This window comes from Elephas maximus, chromosome X, assembly GCF_024166365.1.
Source record: "Elephas maximus indicus isolate mEleMax1 chromosome X, mEleMax1 primary haplotype, whole genome shotgun sequence".
Classification (NCBI taxonomy): domain Eukaryota; kingdom Metazoa; phylum Chordata; class Mammalia; order Proboscidea; family Elephantidae; genus Elephas; species Elephas maximus.
The window spans coordinates 26,023,641-26,044,648 of record NC_064846.1 but is presented as its reverse complement, the minus strand read 5'-3'; the positions used below and the strand labels follow the sequence as shown (position 1 = coordinate 26,044,648).

General features: G+C 39.7%; 1 protein-coding gene across 4 annotated transcripts in view; it reads right to left on the bottom strand.

Moving 5' to 3' along the window:
- Nucleotides 1-21,008, bottom strand: part of LOC126068566 (fibrous sheath-interacting protein 2-like) — a 100,778-nt gene that overhangs the window by 42,251 nt on the left and 37,519 nt on the right. For 3 of the 4 annotated variants that reach the window (XM_049871236.1, XM_049871239.1, XM_049871238.1), the window contains exons 10-16: nt 20,684-20,781; nt 18,645-18,699; nt 16,574-16,665; nt 14,668-14,728; nt 12,723-12,759; nt 11,603-11,639; nt 588-9,576 (exon numbers count right to left, since the gene is read on the bottom strand). In XM_049871236.1, coding sequence (XP_049727193.1) covers nt 588-9,576; nt 11,603-11,639; nt 12,723-12,759; nt 14,668-14,728; nt 16,574-16,665; nt 18,645-18,699; nt 20,684-20,781 — 9,369 coding nt within the window. The remainder of the gene's footprint in view (nt 1-587; nt 9,577-11,602; nt 11,640-12,722; nt 12,760-14,667; nt 14,729-16,573; nt 16,666-18,644; nt 18,700-20,683; nt 20,782-21,008) is intronic. The other variant, XM_049871237.1, reaches the window with a different exon arrangement.

Sequence of the window (21,008 nt, the reverse complement as noted above, 5' to 3'; positions counted from 1 at the left end):
AGTGTATTATATCTAAAAAGAATCGAAGTTACAACACTGGGATGTGAACGGAACCAAAAGTTTAATGTTATGTTTTTATCAATTCTGTTCATAATAATGGCAAAGACTTCGACTGTATATCTCAAAAAGAAGTTGGAGCATCACTCTGCTGTCAATTAACTAGGCATGAATTGTGACTGGAACGGAAGACGTCTTTTGTCAAGAGCTTAATATCTCTTTGGAACTGCTTTTTTTGGGAATTGCCTTCAGAGCAATGCATGTACCACACAAGAAAACTGGTCTCATCATTTCATAGTCATACCTCATGCTCAACCCAAACCTCCAGCTTTAAATTACACCTATTTAATCTCATCTGTATATAAGGACAACTGAGCAGCACCCCTCCAAATAAAAATTATGCAAATGACTAATATTTTTTCTTTTAGCACACTGACCCGTTGAAAAACATGTAAGTAGATAAACAGTCATCCTGAATCTAAGACTATTTTCAGGGACGTGAGGGTAAAAATAAAACCCTTAAAATTACCATTGACTTTGTTTTCCTAAAACTGTGCCAACTCTTCACGGGTAAGTTATTTCTCACTCACCTCTGGTTTCGAAGCTCTTGAAGTATGTGACCACAGATGTAGCAACGTATCTTGCTATTACGTGGATTTCATTTGTACCCAGCTCCTGATTGGCAAAAGCCATTACTTCTGCCTCTTTAAGAGACTCTGTTTTCTCTCTGCTTGGGGACTTTTTATTTTTCCACTTCTTCAGTAAAGGGAAATCTTCCCCGCTGGCTTCGGAGCTTTTATTTTTTTCTTTGGTTTTATAGTTGACTCTTTTTCCCCACATTTTCAGCAAGTTTTTCTCCTCATCCTTTTGTTCTCCAGCCGTTACGGAAAAAGGCCTCTCTTTTGATACAAAAAATGGCTTAATTGTTTCCACATTTTCATTAGTATTTGGCAGTTGCCCTGGAAGGCCGTAACTCAAAAGCATGGTATTAACGGTATTTTCTGCAGCTAAACATATTTTGAGTGGAGAAACAGTTGTCTGTATTTGGCTTACCTGAACAGCTGGTTTGGGGGGCTCACGGTGAACCACTCTTTGCTTTTCACCTTTTCCCATTTCGAAGAAGGACATGTCTTGTGTCAGCACTGCTTCAGCATAGTCGCTGGATTTCTTAGGTGGTTTGTGCAAGATGCTGTCTTCAGGCAGAGAACTATTTCCTTTCGTGGCTTGATCAAAATGGCTGAGGTCTCGGACTTCATTCCCAGAATATGACGGGTTAAGTGCTGATTCAAGTCTTCCCATTGCCTCTGAGGTGTTAGTGGTATTACCTACAGAGCACCTCAGGGGCACCTGAGGTAAATTTGAGGAAGCCCTACCCTTTTGTTTGACAACTTCCTCTGAACAAAACAGCAAGTTAGGAACTCTGATTTGTAGATCATCTCCACAGCTAGCTCCCTTTAACTTGGAAGCGGTCATTTCCATTTTGGATGCTAATTCAGCACAACTAACAGAGTAGGTGTTTTCAGTTTCTTCGATAAGATTTTCCTTTGCATGATTTTTAATCAATGACTCATAGAAATGGGTACACTGGTCCATCAATGTGCCGACAATCTGAATTGCTACTCTGCTTTGTTCAAATATGCTAACCGAAGATGGTTCCACTTGGTGTATTTCTCTGTCTAGCTTGTTCTTAATTATATGAAGCATGTCATTGACGGTATTGGCAGTATAGGTAAGCAATTCTGAATGGAATGAATAAAGCTGTCGAAGGGTATTCTGGATATTTTCCTGAGAAATCATCCTACTTGATTTAGATTCATCAGGAAACTTATTCAGTGGCTGTAATTTTGGCAATTTCGTTTTCATTAATGGTTTCTGCTGGGAAGAAAAAAAGCTTTTCACAGGTATTTTCACAATTTCAGAAAAAGCACAAGAAGAGACATGTTTAAATTGTAGGTCTGCGAAAGACTCCAAAATATGTAGAATTTCTTCAATGATATCTTGAGCAATTCGATTGCCAGGGCCTACCACGATTTTGTCTTTCAACTTCGTGTTACAGATTGGTACATTGTTAAGGTTGTTTCTTCTTAAGGAACCATGTTTACTTGCAGCAGTGGTTTCTTGCTTGCTTGCTAGAGTTTCTTTACTATCAGTTACACGCAGCTGTGTCAAGAAGCACAGCTCTAATTTTTCAAATAGCCTTTCAACAATTTCCCTGCTAAATATATTAATTTGGACTTGGGCATCTTCAGCTTTAGAAGAAGATCTTTTGAAATCATGGTATCTGATTTCACAAGTCTCAAGTGGTGATGGATTTAAAAGTGAGCCTGACTCTCCCAATTCTTTTGCTTTTATTAAAATTTCATTCAAAACAGTCTTGGCTATCATCAATAGCTTGTATTTCTCATTTTCCATGCCATTTGATTCTGTCTGCCATTTTCCAAACATTTGTTTAAAAACATTTTCTTTAGGAAAAATTTTTTCTAGTTGTGAGGAAACATTCTCCAACGAAAACTGTGCTTCCGAACTAGCGAGAGAGATGGAGCTTAAATTTTTTTGTGCAAGTTTGGGATCATCCGAATGTGAGCATTTGATCGGATGAGCCAAATTGCTGTTCTTGGTAGCGTATAATCCTTGCAAAACTCCATTAACGATTTCACTTGCTGTCGTGATTTGATCAGAAGGTAAAGCTTTTACACTCACAGTTGCTGTAGCCTGCCTCACTGTTTGAAATTCATCCATAATTGTTTCCAGAACATTACTTACTATATTCTTGGCATACATTTTTAGTTCTGCAGTGGGCAGTTTGGTTCTTGCCGAGTTTTTAGAATCTCCTGTAGCCAGTATCTGTGAGAGACCAATGGCAGTCTTGGATCGGGCACCTCTTGGAATCTTCTCTCCAGGACTTGACTTGGTCTTGTTCTTGGCCTTAGCACCACTAGGTCCTACCTGTGGTTTGGCTCCAAATTTAGGCAAAGAGGTAACTTTTGATCTTGCTTTTAAATTTGCTTTAAAACCTGGCTTAGGGCTGCCCTTAGGACTGCCTTTAGAACTACATGGCCTCAGAGACCGCATTTCATCAGATTGACTTTTAGGAGATGAGCCCTCTTCTAGATTTAGCAAAGCAAAATTTACTATCTTATTGAGAACCATTTGGACCAATTCTTCACCCACACGCAGTGGACAATGTTGGAACCAGACAGTTTCCAATGGAGTGACACCTGTAATGCCGCTGTAAGGATAAACTCGAGGAAGCTCAAACTCAGGTAGAATACTCCTTTTCTCATCTTTCAATCTCCTAAAGTGTGATGGAGTCACTGGTGATTTGTCCTTGCCGGGGGCTTCCAATTTTCCTTTGGTTTCATTATTTTCATACAAGGATGTCATAACTATGGAGAACATTTTTCCAAAAATGCTTTCAACTATATCATTTGCAACATTGTTTATATGTGATTGCAAGGTCTTTTTCTGTATGGAGGCTGATGTTTTACATTTCGAATCAGCTGTAAAGTAGGGCGGTTCATTAAATGGAGGCAAGTGGTCTACATCTTCTATTATTCTTTGATGCACCTTTTTTAAGACCTCCTTTACTACACTTAACAACGCAGTCGTTTTTTCCTGCCTAGGTCCTTTATTTCTCATAAATACTTCATCCAAAATTCTCCTCTCGTTTTTTTTTGATACCATTTGGTTTTGATTTACACATTCTGAAAAGAGAGACACGTCAGTGTGGTCTTCCATCTTGCTTTGACCCGGCAATATTTCAGTATTTTCTTCCTCTTGTACATCTATTTGTGTAAAGAGGCTAGGGTTCTGTTTTGAGTAAAAACTGCTTTTCTGTAAAGATCTTTTATCACATAAATTCTTTAAGATATTGTTGACAGTTTCACTTGCAACGATGTTTTCTTGGAATGATGTTTTGTTTGGATACAGATACATCTTTTGCATTTCTAGGTCTACGTCATTTTTAATAATCATCAAAATGGTACTGGCAATTATGTCAGCATATTCCTTAAGACTAGCCTGTGATATATGAATTGCAGGCCTATGTTTTTGCCTGTAACTAGCCAATGTGTGGTCTGTGACTTGACTGAGAATGGTTTTAGCTGTCGATGTTTTCAGAATATTCACATCCAATGGCATTTGGTTTGATTCAAGAAATAGGCTGTCCTCTTCTTCATAGCGTGCAAATTTTGGGCTAACAAATGATTCCTCTCCAGTCTGAGAGTCAAAAGTTAATAGCAAATCTATTCTTTCTGTGACAAAAGATTTTAAGCTATTCAAAATAGCTTTAGTAATGAAGTGAGCATTTTCCTCACATGGGTCAGGAACAGTTTTCTTGGTGTCTTGTTTCTTAAGTATATTAGTCTGATTGTCATTCGAATAAGCTGGTATTTGTTGTCTGCTCTTTCCTTTTCTTGCCAATAGAAAGATCTCCCTATTCCTTTCATTAGTTGAGCCCACAACAGAAGGTTGTTGACGCTCTGCTTCTGGAAATGCATTAGAAAAAGTCACAGGCGGCCTCGCAGAGATAGAATTCTTTGCATTTATGCCAAGCACGACAATGGATCTGAGACTACGAAGAACAATATTTACCGTATCATTGGACATCATCATAACACATGACTCAGGAACCAAAAATTTTAGAATAGTTCTATTTGGACACTCAGTGCCCACTTGAGATTTTGGTCCTGAATCTCTCCCATCTATACCAGACTGAAGAGTGGATGCCACAAGTGGGAGGTTATTCTCATCCAATGTTTTTTCACAAATGTCACTTAAGATACCTTCAATGGTATCTAGTATTTGAAACTGCAGTTGTTTTTGATAATCAGTTTTATTGAACAGCTTTTCAACAATGCTTTCTGGCTGATTTATATCAATCTCTCTGCCAGATATGTGTTTTTCATATTTGCCTTTAGTAGACATGATATCTAACATTGTGTTAACAATCTGACTTGGAATACTTTTGAAAGCCACAACATTATGCGTTAAGAATGGACTTTTTATTTGTTCATCCAACTTATGTTTGATTCCTTGTAAAACTTGTCTAGCCACTTCTGTTGCATATGTATTTAATCTGGAGACAGTCATTTGACATTTTGAGGTGGTCTTTCCTGACTTACTATTACCCACTGAGCAACAGACAACTCGATCACCAGAATATGAATCTTTGCTAGATAACCACAGTTGGCTTAATGAACTCTCATTCTGCTGTACAAATAAAGCCACTGGAACCGTGACATTGATAGCAGGACAAAACAGAGATTTTACTTTTGAAGTAATGAAGATTTCTAAATTTGTTAATACTGACTGTACAATATCTTCAACTACATTTACTTTGGTCAGTTTATCAATAGTGAATCTAGACTGAAATGTACATGACTTTCTGTCCAATATGGTTGAAAACATGGAGTCCTTTCCTCCACTAGCACGTTCCGGGAAAGAGCTAGACCTGTTTTCATTTCTCTCTGTTACAGCAACTGCATAAAGCTTTTGAATTACGGTTCTAATAACCCCATCTGTAACAGCGATGACGTCAGCTTCAGATACTAAAGGACCCATTGTTTTACCCCGGAATGGAACAGAGGCTTGAGCAACTGTCTCATCACCAGCATGAGGGGTGTCACATAAATGAGGCCGAGGGAGAGGAGGCACGTTAAAATGATCGAGTAAATCATTCTCAAAAATTTCATTCAAAATCTTTCTTACAATGGGCACAACTGGTGATTTTTGTGGCTCTTTAAGTTCTACTTCAATTTTTTTTAAGGTCATCTCTAGTTCCCATTGCTTAAGTGAATCTGATTTAGTTTCTTCTTCTGTTGGTCTTTCCTCTCCAGTGTGTCCTTTCTCTGTATGTGCACGATCTTCTAGACTGGAGTCTGGTTCAGCTCCTCCAGGAAGAAAATTTCCATAGATTGGCCTGTATCTGTACTTTTCAATAGCTCTCTCTTCAAGTTCAGTTTCACTAAATATATCTGGAGGCATGGTATCTAAAATTAAATTGACTAGATTCTTAAGCATCTGTTTCTTTTGTACTAGATTCACACACAGCCCCGTACCTGGCAGGCTCACATTTAATTCCGTATGAATAATCTTCAGAATAGCACTTGATAGTTTCCTGGCATGCATGTGCAATACAGATTGCACTTGTTCTACAGATGTGCCAGTACAGATGTTGGTACTTTTGCTTTCCCAGACCATCGTATTGCTATTTTTATTTCCATTGGTTACAATGTCCAGAGTTTCTAAATTCCTCATGGCAAACCCTTCTAGTTTAGCAAAAACGGTTTTAAGGATATCAGAAGCCAGCGCTTTCAGTTTATTTGAATGATTTTCTTTTGTGCTTCCTATTTTGGGGGCAGCAGTTCTTGCCTTGCTGTTCGTCACCTCTTCGTTTGTTTCCTTGATCACACTGGACACCATGCTGGAGATTACATCAGTGCATTTAGTCATTTCCTCCATAAGGGAAGCAAATGACAGGCTGTCGGTGTCAAAATACTCTAAGATAGCTTTAAATTCGGAATTAGAGAAAATGCTCTCTCTCTCGACACTACATAATTTTGTAATGATATCTTCTAGAACTGTATTAGAAATAAGCTGAATATTAGACTGCAACACAGTGGTCATTCTTAGTTTCTTACTGGTCCATTCTCTGTTTTGATCATTATCAGATAAAGGAGCAGATGAATGGTCTTCCACAAGCTTACAAAGCATATTGTACAAAGTATCCTCAATTCTATTTAACACTTGAAATCTGGCATTCTTTTTGAAGTCCTTTTCATTAAAGACACTACCTCGAGTATGTGGAACAGTCAAACATTTGTGAATTTCAGAGGGAGTTGCCTCTTGCATGGGAAAGCAATGATAAGGTGCTTTATTAATGTTGGCGGTTCCGTATGGAATTTTAACCCCTAACTTATCTGAAGGGAGTGGAACACTACCTTCACCTGTAGCTACGCTTAGCATCTCACAAATACAAGTTACTAAGGAGCTTGTCATAATGTCGTTATTGAGATTTGTGACAACAGAGTCTAATTCCTTTTCAGTGTTGGCAAAATATCCTGTATCTATCCAGCTCTTGGGAGGGCTACTCTCCCTAAGATTTAGATATTTCTTATTACGTTCCAGTTCATCGTGGATAGCGTCCAAAACAATGTTTACCACCTTAGTTGTGTAAGTACCAAGATGGAACTGAAATGACAATTTCATGGCCAGTGGATGGCAACTTGCCAGCTTCGAACTGGCAGCATGGTTTTCTGGTTTGAGGTACTTTTGCAATTTTGGAAAAATAAATGACTTCAGCCTTTTAAAAATTGCATGAGTGATCTTATCATTAACGTCAACTACACTTTCAGGTGCTGAGTGCCTTTCCCCAGATTCTAACCAGGGAGGCTTTGTCAGGCCGACGCTGAGTGAAGATAAAAATTTCATTTTCTTTTTACTCTGAAACCACATTTTTAATGGGTCTTCATTTGATATGTCAGCATCATTCAGAGAAGTTTCATGTACCGATGAAGAACACATGGCATCTCTAGTGGCATCAATATCATGATTTAAAGTCACATGAAGTATTTTTAACACAGCATCTGCTATTTCTTGAGCCACTGCACGGATTTCTGATACAGGGAACATTTGGTCCACCCACTCTTGTTGTGACAGACCTCGAGGTTTTCCTGAGGTACGAAGTGAAGCGTCTTTATCATTTTTATGGTCAGAGTGTCCTGGGGACACAGAAGATATGTCTTTGAGTATTTCTGCTAAAATACTTGTAATTATGTTTTCTGAAGCTTTTTGTATTTGATGTGTTTCATCTTGGGTAAAAATCAAAACATCTTCCTTCGAACACGGTCTTTCCTTAAAAAAGTCCTCATTATTAAAAGTTGGATGGTCAGTCTTTGACCCCCAATCACGAAATGCTACTTTACTTCGAGAAGCAGGCTTTATAGGTGATTTGGTATTTCTTTTGTATTCAAAATCAGCATTCTCCCTTTTTAACCAGTGACTAGGAACTTGTAATTTTTCTTCTTCATCTTCGATAGATGAAATGAGCACATTTTCCACAATTTTGTCTATTTCTTCATTTTCGTCTTCAGAATAAAGGACCATGCCAGGAACATTAATAGGTGGCAACAGTCCTCTAGACCTAGGACCATTAGCTGCTCTAGTGCTGGCGAGCCTCTTCTTTTCTCCAGTACGAGAAGGACTTCTCAGTCTGGGGCATCTACCCTTTCGGACATTTGCTTTCATTGCCCCCTGATGCAGCTGAGTTAAGATATCATCAAGTAGCTGAAGGATGATTACAGTTTCTTCAGTGGCAATAAGCTTTTCGTTATTAAGTTCAATTTGTATATAACCTAGTATAGTGCTGATTGCATCTTCAATATAACCAACCAGAGAGGATTGGGAAAAAATGTTTGACACTAAATGTTCTATTTCTTCTTTGCCAATTAGATTGGCTCCATCTGGTTCAGTACTCGATTTCCTTTTGCTGGCTTTTTGAAGGAATGTGTATGTTGGATCTTTCTTATGTTGTTGATAACCAAGTTCAGCTGGGACTTCAAGCCCTGGGCATTCGTGTTGTTTAGAAGACGCAAGAGCCATCAGCTTTTCTAAAATCACATGCACAATATCCTCTGCAATGTCACTCGTGTTCTGCCAAGTATAAGGGAGTGGCACCTTTAAAGGTTTCTCTACTGGTGAAATAAACTGTTCTTCGATGGTTGCCAAATCTGGCTTAAAACAGGCTGACAAATCTTGTGAAAATGCCTCAATGCACTTTTTGTCAACTGCAGACTGTAGCTTCTCAAGCATATTTTCCACAATTTCAGCAGCTGCTGAGGAAATACTGGCACCGGACAGTAAGCCTCCTCTGTCAGCCTCGATCTGGTCAACTAAAATATCAGTGGTAACAGAAGAAAGGCAAGGGATGGCCTCAGTTAAATCACACACCATTTCTTGGAAAATGCTTTCTAAAATCAACTCGGTTTCCTCTTTTAGGTGACATTTAAAGTTGTCAAAAACATTCTTTACCTCTTCCACCTCATTTACAGCTTTTGCTTGTCTATCTGAAGACAATGGGTATTCTAAGCCATCCGTTTCAGTGGCAGCATCCTTAGATTTTTTCAGGCCTGTTCCAGTTAATGTGAAAAGGTGAGTATCTGATTTACAAGTTGTAGGCTCGGGGTGTTTACAGATGGTGCTGCATTTAAATTCAGAGCTTTCAGAGTGTCCTTTCCTGTGATATGCTGTTCCCACAACTGTTCTTTCCGTATGGGCAGAGGGAGGTCTTAAAGGTACGGCCAGTCGTGCTATTGACCTCTTGATTGCGTTTGCACAGGGCTCTGCCTGAAATGTCTTTGCAGTTGTAGAGGTGTAGTGTTCACATGTAGGTGTTTCAGTACATGTGCTGTAGAAAGTACAACTGTCTGAAGACAGAAGTGACTCATCAGACACCGGACGTGTGCTATTTCGTAACCTTTCTTCATATTTTGTGATGGCTGGGTATAATATGCTGGTTACTGATGCCACAACCCACATCATTACATTTTGGGTGATACTGTTCAGTTCTTCAGAAGTTACCTGGAAATGAGGTGAGCAGGGGCACAAGGAAAACCAGGTATGAATTTACTCTCCTTGGGGGAACACAGGCTAACCTTTAATTCCTTATATCAAACAATGCATAGCTATGATACCATCATGATGTATAGAGAGAACACAGGAAAAGATTTCTTTAGAACATCGATTCATGTCAAGTTGGTTTATCCTGTATGGCTGTGATCCATTTTTTAAATAAGATTCCCTTTGATTCAAAAATCCCTCCAAAGTTTTATTTTTAGCATTTATTGCTGGGGATATATGACTTTCTGGTAAAAATATCTAAGTTGGTGTCTAGGTTTATAGCAAACACATTAGTTTAGGCAGAAAAAAAGAACCAAGCTAGAACTGGGACTCAAAGCCAGGCTGAGCTGGAGAGGGAAGTTGGAGTCTCCCTCAGTTTAAGCTGAAGTAGAAACCCAGGGATCAGTCCTGAGTGACCATTTTCTCAGTGGTTAATGGTGTTCACTGTCACAGCTTAGACTGGACCAGGGGTAGATGACAAGTGCACCTGCAAAACCATCTGGTTACGTATCTCTACTTATTGCAGATATATTTTGGGAATATGGAAACCCTCTTACCTATAAAAAAGCAGTCTCTGTTTTAAAATTGTTGTTACTTTGAAGACAGCTAGGTCAAGAGTGCATGCTATCCACAGGAATTCTACTTCTTAAGGCTGTAGATGTAAGTCAGTGGCAGAAAAGGCTGCACACCTGGCATTTGGGTACCACGAGACATGACAGGATGCCTATAATGTGGATCTCAACCCCTCAATTATATCCAAAGCTAGTCCCCAGATTGTTCAGGTTTAGGGCCAACATTCAAAGTAGAGTTAACACCTTGCTGTATGTAGCGTACTCTCTCCTGGCCCATTAGAGAAGTTTTGAGGGTTCACCAGGAACAGCCATTTCATTTCACTCTAATTCCTAAATCTTTTAATGCATTTTCACCTACTTTACAGACCAGAAAATGGCGACTGAGTTTGAAAAACATACTTTAGAATGACGGCACTTCACTGTAAAACACTTGTGTTACATAAACGTGTCCTAAATCAAACACTTCTAAGAGTAAAATCAAAATATTAATAGATAAGGCACTCACCTTCTTGTTTTAAATTTATTCCAATATATTTGAACTAAGAATTTCAATATATATTATTTTCACATTAGCAGAGATAATGGACAGCAGACCTACATTACTACTTTTAGGCTAGCTGAGAAGAAACACTCTCAACCTTGATATATGGAACAGAGACATTCCTAAAGTTTTTAATGAAGTGAAACGTGATAAATACAATCCAATTTTTCAGCTTATTTTCACTATACTATTAAACCGAGCAATAACCATTTGGTACCAGCATCTATCAAAGTCTTTGTGTTTGTTGCATGTTTTCTGAATCGAACAGGTGTATAAGTGGAAAGTGTGTCAGAGTGTTTGCTGCTCCATGACCCTCTCTCTCATTCCTGACTGCTCTGTCTAGCCCAAGTTGCAGCTCATTAAATTTACCCTCTTACCTTTGCTTGGTCCAAGTCCCTTCGTGTGATGGAGTAGCCTACCTGTTTCTTCTTACTCGCAGGCGATAGAGACACAGATCCGGGCATCCTACCTCACCTGTAACTGAGTTCATCAGCCTGAGGGGTAGCATGTTCAGCCCTGAGTCAGGTCTGCAGCTGTCTGCAAAATCATTTCCCTTAATGGCTTCCCATTATGGAGCAGGTCAGTGGTATCTGATACTGTTTCTGTGATGGCTAGACCTCCTAAGGCTCCCCAATCTGCCCTCATGAGCCCCCTGCCCAAGCGACCAACATTCTCTCTCTTAACAATAACTTTGGAAAACTCTCCAAAAACCCAAGATTAACTGAGCGTGAAAGCCAAGGAAGAGAAAAAGGCAAAGAGGGAAACTGACTACTGTCAATAGACGATTGTTGGTTTTGTGATTCACAGATTTTCATCTTACAATACAAAATATCATCAATATGTTGCTTTTATCAGTGAATTTCATCATACATACTTTTTCTTGACAGCAATGGTGACCACAACTTGGTTCTCTGAAAAGGCAAGAGAGGTTGATTACTGTCACTTAGGTAAAAATTAGTTAGTGATTTATGTAACTTTCCTAATCACTGAATTACTACTACTCATTGAATCAGATTACCCTCTCTGTGTCTGGGAGTTTTTCCTTCCCAGAAATTCACAAAGAATAGCTTCCTTTATTTCTTGTCTAATCCCCCTATTTTTGTCTCCTACTTAGATATTGGCCCCTGGATACAGAGATATGCTCTATTACTCAAAGAGGTAGACGAAGTGCTACATAAACGGTAAATCTGATATTCCTACTTTTGACCCACTTTAGCCATGCCTGCTTTGTAGTTAGCTGGGGAAGAACAAAGGGTTGAAAAGAGGGGATGGGCTAGTCCCTTCTTGCCTGCTTTCTTTGATCAGAGCTTTCTGATAATTAACTTTCTACCCACCTTCTCAAAAACTCCTAGTCCCCCTCTGCCCCCACACCCAAATAGGGAAAGATCTGTGGATAGTTATTTGATAACGATGGGTTAAAATCATGGGTTTCTGATCATGTTCTGTACCAAATGAAATGTAGCCCGATTTCTAGGCATCACGCTATTTTATTCTGTGTTCTAGTCAGAAGTATTTATTATTATATACTGCATAAAACCAAAAGTATATTTGACTAAATTGTCACAAATAAAAAAACAATGCAGTATAAATTATAGGATAATTAAAGTTAATAAAACAAGGCCTAACTGCAGTTCTGGTTTATTTTCATATGTTTCTATTAGCATGGCCCTTTGTCTCTCTCCTTCCCGAACTTCTTTAAGGAAAAATGGCACTCCATCTTCATTTATTCTTGACCTGTACCTTATGTTATCGAATTTACTTTTTTCCTCGAAGAACTAAAATTCAATTTTGAGAAATATAGCCAGACTGAGAAATTACAACCTAACTCCTAGCTTAGTTCAGAGAGGTTACAAAAGATGGGAGTTTCACTAAATACAAATAGAACTGTAAGAATGGAGGATATTCCATGGGAGAATTTGCTCTCAAACAGCACTCCTATAAAATTATTAAAATATTAATTTAAAGTGACACATTATATTTTCTTAGATACTTACTTTGTTGGTGAATTATGAGCAGGAACAGCTTCTTTAGCTGCAGGTAGATTTTCACAGACAGAAAAAGAAAATCATTATTTGTTCGTATCCTTCACAAGCTACTTGTAAAATGGTAACATTTACAATTAACATACAGGTACAATTCAATACATTGATGTGTACTGCACCTTTGCTGTGCTAGAGATTTACAGGCTACATCCTCTGAACATAATCTAAGAAACAGTAATTATAAAACTATGACCAAAAATATTAATTTATTAGTAATTAAGAGACACATATGAGTAACTCTTAGATCAAAGAGGGAATTAAAAAGAGAAAGCATGATCTACAAAAAGAACACCTTTGATCAAAACCTATGAGAAATAACAAAAGCTGTTCCCACAGGTTTTGATATAAAATGTTATTCTCATTGCTTCTGCCCTAAGTCCTAAACTAGTATATATAACTGCCTATTTGGCTGTCCCACTTAAATGTCCCACTTGGATACCTGCAGACACCTCAAACTAAACAAAGCTAAACTGATGATTGTTTTCCAACCTGTTCTTCCTTCTGTATTGCCTACCTGACTGAATGGCACCACTATCAACTATCCACTTAGTTGCCCAGTGTAGAAACCTGCGAGCTGTCTCAAACTCCTTCATCTCCCAAATTCAACTGGTAATCAAATCTCATTCATTTGACCTCCTCAGCTTGGGTCAAATCTGTGCCCAGCTCTCCATCCTCACTGTCACTGCCTTTGTTCAGGACTTATCATTTCTCACCCTGACTACTGTAATAGTCTCCTCAATTATAATAAGAGGCAGTGTGGTATGTGGTTAGGATTAGTTGAGTAAGACAGACCTGGGTTAATATCCTGGCTTTGCCACATACTATGTGACCTTGGGCGAAACAATTTGCCACTTTGAGCCTTAGTTTACTTATATGTAAAACGGTAGATAGAAATAGTACTGACCTCCTTAAACTATTTGAAGTGTTAAATGAGAATGGTAAGGGTTTAGCATGGTACCTGTAGTACTGACCTCCTTAAACTATTTGAAGTGTTAAATGAGAATGGTAAGGGTTTAGCATGGTACCTGGTACATAGTAAGTGTTCAATAAATACTAGCTGTTACTACTCTTACTGTCTCTTTGACTCTAGTCACTTCACCTCTAATTCAGTTTTCCCTCTTCAAAAACCAAAAACAAACCCAGTGCCGTCAAGTTGATTCCGACTCATAGCCACCCTATAGGACAGAGTAGAACTGCCCCATAGAGTTTCCAAGGAGCGCCTGGCGGATTTGAACAGCCGACCCTTTGGTTAACAGCCGTAGCACTTAACCACTACGCCACCAGGGTTTCCTTTTTTAGAAAAGGCAAATTCTGATCATAGCATGCCCCTCAGCAGAAATTCTTCAACAGTTGCCTGTGGATAACAGGAGAAAAGGTAAATTTCCTAGCATGGCCTATCAGAATCTTCATGATCCCACCCTTACCTACCAGTCAGGTTTCATCTGTAATTCTCTAATTTGAGCTTTTAGCTAAAGCAATTCAGAAAACAATTCGTATTTCCACAAACACACCATGCTCTAATGTCTGTATCTTATTAAATGTTTTCTCTTTTCCTGAAAGGTTCTCCTTTCATTTGTCTGCTTAGAAAATTCTTTCGCATACTTTGCATCTCAGCTCAATTGTAGCCTCATCTGTAAAAACTTCCCTGGCTTCCCTATGCTTCCACTGGACCTTGTACATACCTCCATTACTGTACTTATCATATTGGGTTGTGATTATTAGCATGACTGTTTCTCCACTAAACTGTGAAATCTCAGGGTAGGAACCTTGGGTTTTCTTCTTTGTATATTCAGTACTTAGCAAGTGCATAGCATGTAGCAAAAACTCAGTAAGTGTCAGCTGAATGAATGAATCAATGGACTGCATTGTTTACTTAAAAACTGTTGCTGACACTTACCTGGTTCGTAGGTGGAACTTAGTTTCTTGGCCCTTTTTTCATGTGCTTCAGCACGTGTCAACTATATATGCCACAAGACAAACACAAAGAAACAAAAATCCTCAAAGAATTGTTAAACGAATTTGAGCATCGGCTATTTTTCACATTTCAAATACCAAAATTTATGGAATAGCTAAAAGGATTACGTGTAGTTTTTAACAAAGCTAACTCCAGAAGGAAAGTTTTTAGAGAGCTGGAAGGCAGGGAGGAGGTTCTCTGCATATGTGGGGATGTGAGTCTTTTGACTTCGCCAAGAACTCTACCTGCTAAGGTAACAGATAAATTCAACAGAGTAGACTTCACTTATTTTTTTTCCAGTTCTGAGAGTTGAGCACAAGCCACTAGAAGTACATTTCCTGACACTGATAGGAAGGGTGAAACAAGTTGGAAAATAGTATCTTATTCAACCATAATGAAAGTGCTCCTGCTACTTCTCAAAGTAAATTAGATGTCTGTGATCGTTTGACATACTCATATTGTCTAACATATTTCAAAGGACGTGACCTTAAAGAACTTGCTTTAAAAACTAATGGACTACATTTGTGTATTGACTTTTTGCTGTTTTTGTTGTTGTAAAGTACATAGTATTAAGTTTGCCACTCATGTTACACTCGGGGCCTTTTTTTTCTGGCTCTATTTTAATTCCTGATGTGAGACTACTAAGCTCTCTCAAAGTAATTAGGAAGTTTCTTTTATGAGATGCCAGTGTGCCAAATGTGGATGTTGACACCCATAGTGCCCTGCAGAGTAGGTGCTTGGTAAATGTCGTTTATGCAGAGAAGCATGTTGTGGCTAACATGCGACATTTTCGCAGTTACATAAAATCGAGTCCGTCATTTAACAGGACATAGCAAATGATGCCACTTTCTACCTTGTTGTTGTTGTTGTTGTTAGCTGCTGCCGAGTCGATTCCGACACATGGCAACCCCATGTGTGCAGAACAGAGCTGCTCCATAGGGTTTCCAGGGCTGTGAGAAGCAGATCGCCAGACCTATCTTCCAAGGTGCCTCTGGGTGGCTTCAAAGTGCCAATCTTTCAGCTAATATTTCAAGTACCACCCAGGGACTCCATTTGGGAAGATGCTAGCAAATTTCCTGCTTGATGAAATCTCTTTCAAACCATATTAACTTTTTAGAACACTTGAAACAATTAACACCGTGTTACTAGAGCCAAGGATGTAGATTTGACCCTTATAATGATGAGTTGGTGACCTGAAGAGAAAAATCTATGCTGTGATCAGAGGCTGCACCCCTGTATTTCTGCTGCTAACCAGATTACTGACCACTGGTCACAAAGGGGAGAGGTGGGACAGTCTGGCTGTCTCTGTACAACCCTCAGCACCAGTAGAAAAACGATTCACAGAAGCCCAATCTGATGCTTCCTCTGAGGGCTCAGGAAATGGACCTTGAAGTTCTTTGTAGCTCACCATTTAGGAAGCCTGTAACCTAAGGGCTATTAGGTGGGAACACTCAAGTTGTAAGTGATTCAAGTAAATCACTTTTAAGAATCCAGGCAAATATAACTTTCAAATTTTGGATGCGTCTAACAATGTTTTTTCAATCTCAGGCCCACTACTTTGCTTTTGCTAGCTTATGAATTGTTACTGATCCCCCTGCGCTTATGGGACGGCAACACGGGCACAACCAAGAGCCACGAGCATCAGCAGACTGAGGTGGCACAGGGCTCTACCAGGGGTTCACAATTCAATTTTTAGAAAACCTTACTATGGGGTGATTAACTTCAGGGAATACGGCTGTGCTATCTAAACGGTCATTTCACGGGTGACACTGTTTTACAGCAATCATGATCATAACTACATACTCATATTTGTTCTATTTGCGCCTGGGGCATAAGAAATGTCACTTGCCTCCTGTTTAGGAATTTCATGTATAGAATGTCTGAGGACACTTTTTTTAGGAGAAACAGGTGAAGTTGGTGCTGTTTTTGTATTTGTAGTTCCTGGAGGAAAGAAGAGGTACATTTCAATAGGAAGAAATAATATAGTTAAGACCAAGGTGAATGTCTAATGTATGGGATTGCTCCAAAGTTCTTGCTAGGCTGCTAGAATTATCACAAAAAAAAAACAAACCAAACCAAACCCACTGCCACTGAGTCAATTCTGACTCATAGTGACCCTGTAGGACAGAGTAGAGCTGCCCCATAGGGTTTCCAAGCAGCGCCTGGTGAATTCGAACTGCCGACTTTCTAGTCAGCAGCCCAGCTCTCAACCACTGCACCACCAGGGCTCCTAGAATTACCAGTCAAGGATTTATTTATTCAAGTTAAGGCAGTACCTCCAAGTGTAAGATGGTTGTTTTTCAAGTCCCTTGCCTACAAATTTCCAATGGCTCACCACTGCCCCGAGGGACAGGCCTGAGCTTCCTAACCTCTAGCCCTAACTTACATCACCAGCTTAATTTCCTGCCATTCCCCCTGCCCCTCCAGAATGAGCTGTTTTGCACTTTATTCAGTAGGCCGCGGGAAACGGCTGAGGACTTTTGAGTAAAGGAATTATATGCCCAAAGCTGTATTTCAGGAAGATTCCTTTCATAGCAGAATGCAGGAAAGATTAAAAGGAGAATGAAGAGACTGGAGGTAAATTATTGCAATAGTTAAGAGCAGGGGTGGGGCACATGGAAAAGAGGGTAAGGCTATGGGAGAGTTTAAGGAGACAGATTAGACAGAATGTGGCAACTTCTGGATGTAAAATATGAGGAATAGGAAAGAGTCAAAGATGACTCAGGTTTTGTGCCTGGATAAAAATAGGAGGGGCAGAGCACAGGTCTGGGGGTAACAGAAAGATGATGAATTTGGTTTAGTGTATATTTGAATTCGAGGTGCTCATTAGCCCCCTGCCCAGGTGAAGATGCTTAGTGTTTGTTATGGATTGAACTGTGTTCCCTCCCCCAAAATATGTGTTGGGATCCTGACCCCTATACCTGTGGATGTGATCCTATTTGGGAATAGGGGTTTCTTCGTTACACCAACAGGGCCAAATCAGTGTGGGATGTGTCCTAAACCTAATCATTTCCATATGATACAAAGAGCATGACAGACATAGGAATGAAAAAGCACAAACAGGCGAAGATAGATGCCATGTGAAGTGAAGATTGCCAAGGAACTGAGGAACGTCAGGGCTAAAGAATCTCTGACAAGGGTCTTCCCATAGAGTCAACAGAGAAAGAGCCTTTTCCTATAGCCCATGCCCTGAATTGAGACTTCTAGTTTCCTAACTGGAGCCCTGATGGCTCAGTGGTTAAGCATTCGGCTGCTAACCATAAGGTCAGCAATACGAATCCACCAGGAGCTCCTTGGAAACCCTATGGGGCAGTTCTACTCTGTCCTATAGGGTTGCTATGAGTCGGAACTGACTTGATGGAAGTGGGTTTGGTTTTTTGATTTTAGTTTCCTAACCGTGAGAAAATAAATCCCTGTCCTTTAAAGCCACCCACTTATGGTATTTCTGTTACAGCAGCACTAGGCAACTAAGACAGTGTTGTTGATGCGTGCATGTAGAATCTTATGCAGGCACATGGCTAACATCTAGTCCAGCACTGTGGAGATGGGATTTCTGGAGAAAAAGGATTGCAATTAGAGGACAAGGACCTTCCTGGGGGAGAATTCTCTGCACTGGGACCTCCTAAATCACAGTATGTCAGGAAATTACTCTGCCTATCAGTATAGGCAGTCATGGCATGGACTCTAATACTGTCACACGCTGCATATCCCAAAGGGCCCATGCACTCAGCAGTCACTGAAAGCTTTGGGCTAATAACATTTATATTCATGAATAGTTTTTATATCTTCCTGTACCAGAATAAACACAGATTTTATAATTGGGGGAAAAAACATAACTTGAAAAAGTATATGATAAAATTGTAATTATTTACTTAACTGAAAAATAATAGGACAATTATGAATACTGTTCAATTTCTTACCTCCACTAACTAAAATACACGATGGTTTACTCAGTTCTCTGCTTCTACGGATAGTCTACCATTTCAAGAGAAAAACATTCATTAGTAATTAAGTTTCCAAAAGAGATTTTTGCCTTCTCTATGGCAAAAAAAATTTTTTTTTATGGCAATAGAATTAATACAGTATCCCCTGTCCCCACTCTCTACCTGTCTCCTAAGCTCTGGTTTCAACACTGGTCTCTTACTGGTTATCGTTCACAGGGCCCTAAACTTAACTAGTTCAAAATGAAGTTTGTTATGTTCCCACGGACTCCCATCCTTCCAAACTCACTCCTCCTCCTGTGTTCCATATTTTGGTTAAAGGCATGGTCATCCACCCAGCCCTCCATTCTTAACAGCTTAGAGTCAGCCCATTTATTTCAGATAAGGCCAATCCAATCCAACCTAATTTTTAGTGAGTATGCTGCTTAGAACTGAAATAAGATATGTAATTCCTGACCTCAGGGAACTTATAATCCAGTAAAAAAAAAATCCAGTAGAACAGACAAATATGATACAGTATGAGTTCTGAGCTGGAGGTAAGCCAGAGTGCTATGGGAGCACAGAGCAAAGACATCTCACTTCAGGAAAACCTATACATGAGAATTGTACCATCATCATCATCACCTCCTGCCTCTCTCTGAATCCATGCATCTATTGAGTCACCACAGCTCTGAAATACCTGCAATCTGTGGCCTCTTGTTAATCTTCATAGTTGAGGTCCTTATCATTCTTCTCTGGACTATCATGGTAGCCTCGAAACTATTTTGCCTCTAGTCTCTTCTCTCTATGATCTATCTCGGATATCGAATACAAAGTATCTATTTTAAACCCCAAATCATTCTTATTGTACACTCCTGTTGAAAAACCTTCAATGGCTCCTTACTAGAGGATAAATTCTACTTCAGCAAGGTATGCAAGGCTCTGGCTTCAATTTTCCTTTTCAGTGTCACCTCCTGTACTGCTCAGGCTATGCCAGTTTACACCTCCATGCTTTCCCTTACACTTCTGCTTGTCTGGAATACTGCCTCACCATGTCCTGTGCCTATCCATCTTGAAAATTCCCACTCACATTTTAAGATCCAGTTCAATTAAGCCCTCCCTTAACAAAGCCTTTTTAAAGCCCTCTTGTTGTTATTTGCAATCGAGTAGATGCCAACTCCTGGATGCAGAGCAGAACTGTTCCATAGGGTTTTCCAGGCTGTGACTTTTCAGAAGCAGATCACCAGGACTATTTTCCAAGGCACCTCTGGATGGGTTCGAACAGGCAACCTTTCAGCTAGTAGTCAAGACCTTAACCTTTTGCCCCACCCAGGGACTCCATAGACCCCTCTAGTCAGGATGAAAGCAGCCCCTGGGTGGCACAAACGGTTAAGTGCTCAGCTACTAGCTGAAACGGTGGTGGTTCTAACCCCCATCCAAAGGTGCCTTGGAAGACAGGCCTGGTGGTCTGCTTCCCAAAGGTCACAGCCTTGAAAACCCCATGGAACAGTTCTACTCTGCACACATGGGATCGCCATAAGTCAGAATCGACTCCATGGCAACTAACAACAAGAAGTCAGTATGAGTCCCTACATCTCCGGTGCTCCCACTGCATTTTGTACAAAACTCTCCTCTCATTTTCTTATAAGGAGTTTTGTCTGTGCTTGTCTGCCCCCTAGAGGATGAGCCCTCAAAGCCAGGAATTATGTCTTCCTCATCTTAATATCCTGTCACCCACTTTCTTCCTTCTCCTTTCCTTCCGGCTTAGCACAGGGACTGGCCCACAGCAGGTTCTTGATAAATGTAACCTATTATTATATTATTATTATCATTATAAATCATTATTAAATATTTGTGTAAGTTGGTTTCAGCTAAACTGTGTATTTTAAGCCTGAAACACCTTCTTTGCCAGGTAGAGGGTTTAGACTGCCTGTGTAAAACCCCATTATCTCTGACCAGTCAGTACCATGAGTGAAGGGGATATTGCATAGCAAGAAAAGGCAACTGGATAAATTATCTGCAACATACAACTTCTATACCTTTGGTTCTGTTCTGTTACCGTGAACGCGTTGAGGAATTAATGCTGGTGATTTTTTGAGAACAGTCTTTGGACCATCTTGAGAATGGTGAACTGCCCCTAAAAGTATAATTTTAAGCAACTTTAGTGAAGTACAATTGAATTACAATAAACTGAACATATTTATAGTATAATACTTGACCAGTTTGGATATATGTAGAAACCCATAAAAACCATAGTCACAAGCAAGATAACAAACATTTCCAAAACCCCCCAAAAGTTTTCTTGGGCCCCCTTGAAAGCTCTCATCCCTCTCTCCACTCCTGTTCCCCAGGCAACCATTGATC